Below are 10,319 nucleotides of genomic sequence, written 5' to 3' on the forward strand. Positions count from 1 at the left end.
AACTCTGTCATGTGATTAATCTAAATAACTGGAAACAGATAGAAGCATAAAAAAGGTAATAAGTATACTTGTATTCTAATTTTGTGACAACTAAGTGGTAGTAAGGATAAACCGACACAAACCTAAGGCATAAATTCATGAGTAAGTAAATGAATAAAAAATTGAGAATTAGATTAAAATAGAAAGGCACTACTGTACCAACCCATTAGTTAATACCAAAATAGTTATATCATTCAACCGTTTCACACCTGTTAAGTCCACCATATAAGGATTTGCATGTGCACAAATTAATAGAATTGTCCATATTAATAAATCACGCTTGCACTTTTCTTGAGATATTTTTCTAATAATGTTATCAGTATTTTTAAAATTCCATGTTAACTTTTAATGTATTTTAAAAAACAATAAGTTATTAACCTTTTTTTTTCTTTCTACATTATACATGTGCTCTCTTAACTTTTAAAAACATTATATGTGCAGTGTTGATTGTAATAGTAAAAAGATAAACATATATTGAGAAAATATAATTTTATTTTAGTTTTGCCTTTTATCTTTATAAGTGACATAATGGAAGAACAAGAATTTGAAATGGGGATGAAAAATGTGGAGTTGGTGTTTAGGAAAGGTTTTGATGATTTCGATTTCAAAAGCAGAAGACAATAGACTCAGAGTGTAACATGCATTTATCTAAATTCGGTAAGTTCAGATCCTTATGCTCAAAATAGAAATTTCCAAACATTCAAATTATATCATATATATCAACTTATATATATTTTTAATCGAAATAGTCTCACATAATTTAAAAATTAATATTTAAATAATTTTTTTTCATTATCTGAGACATTTTTTAAAAATAAAGTTATAATAAAATGAACGTTTTAAAAAGCACAATACCTTTAGTAGTTATTTTTAACTATACTACCATATTTACTATCGGAATAATATATATATATATATATATATATATATCATTTAACCTATACTTGTATATAGAGTTTAATGATAGAAATTAATATATGAGTATTGAAAAATTAATTTTTTTTCAGAGAGAAGTGAAAAATCATGAAAGAAAATAATGAAGGTGAAGAGTGGTTGGTGTGATAACCCATACCTTTAGATTAATAAGATGGGTTGAAATTGAATTCAGAAAAAAGAAAATATGTCCCTTTTGTTGAAGTCAAGGTCGAAATGAATATCCAAAAATTCAACCAACAAGTGTCCCACGTTTCACAAATCTACCCTCTAATTTTGTCCCTTAGCTGCAGACCCATCATATGCCACCACGCTTTTCTCGATCTTCGAGTTCTCTCAACCAATCCTTTTATTTCACACATGCCTCTTCATACATACAGCATTCAATACACACAAAATAAACAAATAAATAAATAAATAAAAATACTTTTTACCCTTTCCAATATTCTCATATTATGTAAAAAGTTAATTTCTTTCTATTTATATATTTGGTGATCGAATAAAGCACATAAATTTAAACAACATGCAAGTGACCCCTCACGACCGTACATATAATTTACCCTGTCTGACCCCTCAATAACACCCGAGTGACCCATCCACACATACTAAGCTAAATATCAAAAACATCATAGAAGTACACACACTCTACATAACCAAATCAAACCCAACCAACCAACAACCTTTTCCTCTGTTCTTCACCTTCTTCACCTTCAAACCAAAACCATGCTTGAGGAAGCAGTTTCATCTTCCCCAACATTCTTGGCCACCATCTACAGCTGGTTCACACCCACCGTCTTCTTCCTCCTCCTCCAACTAGTCATCGGAACCATCTTCATCATCTCCAACCTTGCCAAACACCACCACCACCATGACCCCCATGCCCAACATCATCAAGCAAATGACTTTCCACATCCCCACCTCCCAAGATCCCCTTCAATCTTGCAGAGACTCAAATCCATCAACTTCTACCCCTCCCAAGACCCTCCATACCCACACTTTCATGAATCCCACACCCAAACCCATACCCATGAAAATGAAAGCTTCCAACTTGCTAGATCTCCCTCACTCCTTCAAAGACTCAAATCCATCAACCTCTACACTTACCTCCCCACCGAACCCTTCACTTCAAAACTCGCTCCGCACGCCGCCACGCTTTCCCACGCGCCCGACAAGCCCCACGTGCCGCCGCCCCAGGTGGTCGAAACCGACGAGGAAAAAGAGGAAGACGACGACTTTCCTGTCGTGAACGGCGGCTACGACTACAGCCTCGGAGAGCGCGAGGAGGGTTCTTCGTTGGACGAGATTTACAGCAAATTGCAGCAGCAGGGGCAGGATGGTCATTTCACGAGGACGCACTCCGACACCAAGCCTTCTTCCGGCGAGGTTCCGGTGAAGCTGCCGCGGAAGATGAAGAAGTCGGCCAGCAGCAAGTCGGCGTTCGCGCACTTCAAGGAGGAGGATATCGTGGAGAGCCGCCGCCCGGCCACCGTGAAGGAGGCGAAGGTGAGTGCCGCCGCCGTCGACGACGAGGTGGACGCGAAAGCCGACGACTTCATCAACAAGTTCAAGCAGCAGCTCAAACTGCAGAGGCTGGATTCCATCATGAGGTACAAGGAAATGATTGGCAGAGGATCTGCCAAATAATTAACAATTATTAATTATGAAAGTAATCTTAATTTTGTTACATTTTATTTAGTGTAATATTTTTTTGTTAAATTTTAACTAGCTGTAAAATTAGTAAGTTTTCTTTCTCTTTTCTGAATTGGTTATGTTCCTTCTGGATTATGTTGATGAATGAATATGTGTTCTTATTGTTTCTATTTAGTTTTTGCTTATAACATTGTTGCAATTTGTAATATGTTGTTATTGTTCCACTAGATTTGGGTTTTGTTGGGGTTTGAGTTCCATCTTTGACTTTGCTGAATAATAATTTATGGAGAATCCAGCTGAGATTAATAGCATGAACATGTGGGAATCTTGAGAATCGATTTTGCCTCCGACAAACTTGGTTTTAGGACAAACACATGTTAGATGTTTGGATATTGATTTCTTTTGAGACTTTTTGCTTGATAGAAGGAGCAAAAGCTAACATTATGTCAGGTTCAAAAGGTATATGTTAAATTTAATGGAAATTTTAAATCAAATTGCATCTCTATCAATGTAAAATATATGTTGATATTATCAAGAGTTTATTTTATAAAAAATAGTGTGTAAAATGATGTTTTTATATATTTATATAATTTAAATTTATTTAATTTTTAGATGATAAGTTATACGAGATTTTCAACACATATCAAAATAATCTTAAGCTGACAGTAGATATTAACATATGTCCAATAGTCAATTAAGATACACTTTAGATGATGATGATTAGGATATTATATTAAAGTGTAAAATTTACAGAAAATAACTTTTTGTTATATTTAGTTAACATGAGATTTTTAACATAATTAATATTAAACAGATAATTGACATATAAATTACTATGACTTGAAAATTAATTTTAATGAAGACAAATTAGACTCAAGTTTTGTGTGTAGCTATAATTACTTAACAATCAGGTATAGTTGAGATGATATGGTAGAAGAAATTTTTATTTTTCCTATTTGTGGATTCATATGGTGTTTTGTTTTCTTATGAACTTTGACATTACTAAACGAGGAAAATCTTCAAACTATGATGTTTCCTTATTTACGAACCATTAGTCCCTAGTTTCTTAGACTCACGTGTACGTTTTATATTTCTCTTTTGTTTTTTAAGAGGAAAGGGTTTCGAGAAGTCTAAAATAGACATTATTCAAAAACATAATATTTTAAAATAAAGGGTCACGTAACTTTTTCAACATTTTAATTATTCAACTTTTTTAAATGTTTGCATATTAAATAATAGTTTATCCAAAGTTATAAAACCTGGTTGGTTATGATTTATTAAAAAAAATTGTTATTTGAAAGGTACGCAAATTTAATATATTAGATTCCCCATGTTCATCCCTAATCTTCATCATTTTTATATTAGTTTGAATTTATGAAATAACATATATGATTTAAAAAAAGATCTTATCTAACATAGTTAATTAAATATTTCAACGAAAACTAATGACTAAAAATAATAAGTAATCATACTAATAACATTATTTTAAAAAACTAAATCACAACAAACTATTTAATTCAATTCTTTTTTAATATCACATTCAATTTAAACCAAGCTAAACCCCACTTTTTTATATATAATTTCAAAATCTTGAGTTGAATTTTTGTTTTTATTTTTCAACAAAAACACAAATAAGATTTTATCTTCCAGCTGATTTTATTTCTTAAAAATCAATCTCATTTTTTGTTTCGATTTACCATTTTCATATTTTTTAAAGTATTTGATTTTGTCTTCAAAAATTGAAAAAGCAACTTTGTATTACAATGTAACTTGTTTGTTTATCCTAAAGCTTAAATGTGGCTAATATGTTTAAAACATTTTTTCACCTATTAAATTACAATGTATTTGTATATTTTAAAATATCTAGTGGCTATGCATTTTTATTTCATAAAAGACAAGTTATTTTTACAATTTTTCAGATGATTTTAATAAAAGCAAATATAACCAACCCAATTAATTAATTTAATCAAGGGCAGATCATTTAAAGGCCCTCTATTTTTTTTTTTAAATGTTTAAAATTAAAAGATGGATTTCAGATGTTTGTTTCGAAAGATGGATTTAGAAGAATGAATTTGAAAAAAAAATAGTTGTTTGGATTAAAAAAAAAATTGTGGTAAATAAAAATATTTGAGATGAAAGTTTATGAAAATTCGTGAGTCAAGTGATATATTTGATAAATTAAAAATGTTAAAATTAATAAAAAAAGTTTATACCATTATTAGTATAAAATAAAAAAATATTAAATAAATTGATATATAAAATAATTTCAAATGTATAAATTAAAATCAAAATGTATTTGAAGAAAAAATATTTTAATTTGTATTAAAGAAGAAATTTAAAGTCAGAAATTAAAATATATTAATACCAAAAATTAAATTATTTTACTATTTTAATTATATATTTATGATAATATAAAAATATTGCATATACATATAAATTAAAATATAATTAATATATAGTTTTATATATAAAATAATAATCATTATTCACTTTTTGCACAAATCTTCTTATGCATTAAGAAAGTATAATTGATACTAACATGCAAAAGTTCAGAAGGAAAGTAACCAATATATACAATATATACAAATGCAAGTTTTTTTTTTATGTGGACTGCAAGTTATGCGGGCTGAGCTTTTACATGCTAGCGAGTTCAATATTTTAGCTTGCCCAACATTTTTTTGGTGGGCTTGCGGGCCGGTCTGCTAAGCCAAGCAGACATTGTCACCCCTACTTTTGAAGATTCACCACCAAGAGTAATCTACATGAAGAGTTCTACCAAAACCCCTATTCAATTTCTTTTAATGGTGGGTTTGAAATTTTGCTTTGAAAATTTGTGCATTTTCTATTTGTAACAATTTGTTTTCTCCTACATTCAAGCTCCTTCTTGTTTAGTATGTTGCCTCCATTCGTCCTTGATGAAATTTCCTTCCGTTGAGACCCTAATGTTATGTAGATAAAGTGTTTTACTGTGCGTGCAAAGCTATTTAGGGAGAAAAGAACAATACTAGGTCAAGAGGTAAGAGAAGCTAATCTAATTAAAACTTTAGGATCTTATTGTTGAATTTTAAAAGAAAAATATGTAGTATGATTATTGTAATTATTTGCTTGCTGTAATTTGAGATTAGTTTTAGGATAACGAAGATTTTGATGAATATTGTTACTTGCAATAATAATTTGGATACTTATGTAATTAATTAGTCTTGGAGAGAGTTATTTCCTTTGAATTGTGATTTTTTATAAATGTGATGAGAAACTGTTGATTTGGATAGATTGATTGTGGTTGGTACTGTTATTCAAAATCAGTGTGGTTTGATGATGGTATGGTGGAACTTGCTGGACCGAGAAAGTAAATGTGGTTGATAATGTATTAATGTGAAATTTCTAACTATATATGGAAGAATTAGCCTATATGATGGAAAAATAGTGTGTGTGACATTGGTGTTATTGTGGTAAAGCTATCGTTTGGAGTTGTAGGGTTGTAGGAATTGATATTTGATATTGTATGATAATTTTCCTTACAAGTCCCTAAGTACTTAAAACATATTGATTTAAAGAGATTGAAATATGTGAATTTGGAAGGTGGGTGCAAAAGAATGAGCATGTTTGACTGGATGTTTGTATTACAATAATTTTATTGAATGTGACTTGGTATTTGTATTTTTAGATTGTGGTATGCCTATATGATTGTTATAACATGTGAGTTAGAAGTGGTGATTTTATGATGTTAAGAAAATGCTCAAATTGTATAAAACAAATTTATCTGCTGCATTGCCACTAGGCTGTAATTTTGTGAATTCTTCCATACTATATTGGTTTATATCTTTCTAAATGACTTCCATTGTATGCTATCTTCCATAATTATGATTGTTTCCCATTTGTTTAACAATGTATTAGTAGAGATGAATGTTTTAGTGTTAGGATGATTAAGTTAGCTACTTCCAAGGGGAAATGCTAATCTATGATGAGTTTAAGTGTTTTGAAAGGGACTTGTGATGTGAGACTATCTAAGTCTACTAGTATTTGACTCATATAAAGGATGATAACTAGGTGGTAAGAGTTGAAGGAGACTTCACATGACAGATGTTATTATATGAAAGATGATCATACTCAAGAAGCTAGTGAAGTTAACCCTGTCAGTACTTGATGACTTATATGATTGTTCCATTTAATTATTGTTGTTGAGAAAGAGGAGAAGAGACATAGTATGACAGGTGCAGAGTCTCATGAGCCCATTCAATACATTAGTCTTCCAGAAGCAAGAGTCTAATGTGCTATGGTAGTTCTATGTTTGATCCTTAGTCTTTTATTCGATATTTTATATATTTCAAATATTTAATTACACAACATTTGTAAAAAGATATAATATATTTAGATTAAAATTTATTTTTCTATATATTATCTTACCTTGCATTTTGTATGTTATATATATATATATATATATATATATATATATATATATATATATATATATATATTAATTTTTTAAAACTTGATCTAGAAAAATATTATCAAATAACAGAATATCCAATGAGTCAAATAAATGAAGTTAAATGGGTCCATATTAAATATAACTTCAAACCTATAATTTTTCAAAAGAAATTTCAATATAATTGGTTTAAAAAATTTTCTTCTTGAATAGAGTATTTCCCAACTAATTCCACAATTATTGTTTGGCTTGTTATTTATTTTGTTCATAGTTGGTCCAATAAGTTCAAGAATATGATGGAGTTAAGAACAAATATAAATATATATATATATATATATATATATTATATTAATAAAAATAATTAAATATATAAATTTTGAATATATTAATTTAATTTTCAAAATTATGGAACAAAATCGTTTAGTATCCATAATTTTCACATGTGATAGGATATAGCATGAAAAAAAGAGCTTATTTTATTATTTTTATTTAGTAAACAAAAATTAGATTGTGAGATAGGTTTATATAAAATTACTTTTCAACATTCTTCAATAACTTAAAAGTGAAAATAAGTTCTTAAGATAATAATTTCTTATTCCTTTAGTTATGTATTGGAAATTAATTATAACTATTAAGAAGAAGAGGTAACTTGGTATCTTAAAATTTTCACATGGTTAAAAAACCTTAGATTTTTTTTTTAATTTTATATCAAAGAAAATGTAGGATAGAAAAAAAAAATACAAACATGGACAGAAAGAAATAATATAAAAAACTCGAAAGTAAAAAAGTCACTTTAAGAAGAATGATACAAAAGGAGTTTCACTAACTTAATATTGGATTACAACCATATTTTACATTCAAAATATTAATTATTCAAATATATATATATATATATATATATATATATATATATATATAATATGCAAAAAAGTTATCAAGAATACTGCAACATCATGTAAAAGTCTATTACATAAACACACTAAATCTAAATGTACGAAAAAAAAAAACTCGACAAAGTTATGAAAATATATTAAAGAAAGACATTATTTGTATTAATGATTATTAAAATAAACAAAGTAAGAGATGATGTAATATTTTTCACCAAATATTTATCAAGGATTGTTTTTTTTAGAGTTTTTGAAAGTGAAAACATGTTTATAATTGTCCAGATTGATAATTTTTTAAATATGTAAGAAAATATTTTATTCAAATTGATTTTTAATAAATATAATATATTATTGTAAGATATAATTGATTATATTATAAAACATAATTGATTGTATCGCAAATCATAATTAATTATACTGTTTTTAGATGACTATGAAAAATAAATGAACAATCTAATTAATTATTTGAGAGTGATAATCAATTATTTGTAAAAACTTACATTTGAATTCAGATTATCAATTAATACTCTGTAAATATTTATATTGATTTTTAATAAATCTAATAGATTATTGTAAGATATAATTGATTATATTATAAAACATAATTGATTGTATCGTAAATCATAATTAATTATATTGGGTGTAGCTGATTTTGAAAAATAAGAGAAAAATATAATTAATTATTTGAGTGTGATAATCAATTATTAGTAATCATTTATATTTGAATTTAGATGATCAATTAATACTTCGTAAATATTTATATTTAATAATCCTTATTAAGTTTTGAAGATGTGATTAATTGTATTTATTAAAAAGTAAGTTTTGAATTGATAAAATAGATTATATTTTCTAATTAATAAAAGGCTTAAATACATTTTTCGTAGTGTTTGTTGTGGATGGTCCTCATTTTGACAAAATGTTTAAAATGCTCATCATTTTTATCGAATGATTACAATGGTCTTCATTTTCGCAATTCGTATTTTATTTGGCCCTTCTCTGTGACGTCGTTTAAATCAGTAACAAAATCATCTGTACAATACACCTAACACACCCTAATGTACAGTATCACCTATACAGTGATCCGTTACTGATTTAAACGGCGTCACAGAGAAGGGCCAAATAAAATACGAATTGCGAAAATGATGACCAATTTAAACATTCGATAAAAATGAGAACCATTTTAAACATTCTGTCAAAATGAAGGTCATCCGCAACAAACAGTACAAAAATAGGATGAAAAAGGTATTTAAACCTTAATAAAATATCATTTTATCCTAAATTGAATACCCCGATAACTATTATTTCTCCCTTCTCTCTATTCCATTCAATAATGATAAAGGTTAAGAATGTGGCTGAAATAGCACTCAATTATTATTATTCTATTCACAAATTAGAATTTTGTGAGTGTTATTGTTTTTGATGGATTTGTTTTCACCGACTGAGGCCCAAAGTTAGAAGAACAGCTTTTATCAAGGCCCAGTAGGATGTCTTTGATTTAGGGGCCCATTGATCAATTATTTATGAAATGTTTCTCAACTAATGTTTGCATGACAATGACTTTTTTTGTATTATATTCAACCAATTAAAAATTGTTTTTAATATAGTCTTTAAAATAGTTATTATTTAAATAAATAAATAAATTGAGTTATATGACAATTTATCATCACAGAAGAGTAAAATAAATAAATAAAGAAAACTCCTATACATGCAAAAAAATATTTTTACTTTTTAAGAAATGGATTATATACTTTCCAAAAAAAAAAAAAATCCATAGGTCTTCTCTAATACTGTTTATAAGTCAAATGGCAATTTAACATTTTGTGGTGATAGTAGATTCATGCACTTTAATATATTTCAAATAGTTAAAATAAATAATATTAATATTGTTAATATTAAATAAAGGTCCAGTCATTTGTTGCGCATAAATAGATAACAGTGTGAAAAAAAAACATAAATACCTAATAAAGTGACAAAATATGTTTTTTGTATCCTAAAACGTAATACTATTTGATTTGGATTTTACTTTCTACTATCTAAAGAATGCATCATCACATAAGTGAGAAGCAATACAATAATACTTCAATGTTGAGGAAAACAAAACATCTTCATAATATTCCGGATCTAACTTTGAACCATAGAATGAATAAATAATAATAATAATAATAATAATAAGATAGAATAATAATAAGGGTTAAATATGTTTTTTGCCCTTAACTTTAAGTGAATTTTGGAATTAGTCAATTTCGAAATTTTGGACTAATTTAGTTCTTTATATTACGAAATACGTAAATTTAGTCATTTTAATCAAACTTTGTTAAGTTTATTTGACATCTCAAACACGTCTCATAATAGTATTTGACTTAACATTAAAGCAAAAATGTCAA

The 10,319-nt window shown here is 27.6% G+C and overlaps 1 protein-coding gene across 1 annotated transcript; it reads left to right on the forward strand.

Annotated features, from left to right (window-relative positions):
- The first annotated feature begins 1,509 nt into the window (after positions 1-1,509).
- On the forward strand, positions 1,510-2,792 carry LOC114193443 (pathogen-associated molecular patterns-induced protein A70-like). The gene has a single exon (XM_028083246.2). The coding sequence runs from the start codon at positions 1,696-1,698 to the stop codon at positions 2,614-2,616; it is 921 nt and encodes a 306-aa protein (XP_027939047.1). The 5' UTR covers positions 1,510-1,695; the 3' UTR covers positions 2,617-2,792.
- Positions 2,793-10,319: the final 7,527 nt, after the last annotated feature.

Source organism: Vigna unguiculata, chromosome 8 (genome assembly GCF_037176805.1).
Source record: "Vigna unguiculata cultivar grain cowpea cultivar isolate G323 ecotype 2 chromosome 8, ASM3717680v1, whole genome shotgun sequence".
NCBI classification, from domain to species: domain Eukaryota; kingdom Viridiplantae; phylum Streptophyta; class Magnoliopsida; order Fabales; family Fabaceae; genus Vigna; species Vigna unguiculata.

What these genes read in the sequence shown, in the direction of transcription:
- LOC114193443 (XM_028083246.2), top strand. Translation starts at nt 1,696, where the DNA reads ATGCTTGAGGAAGCAGTTTCATCTTCCCCAACATTCTTGGCCACCATC.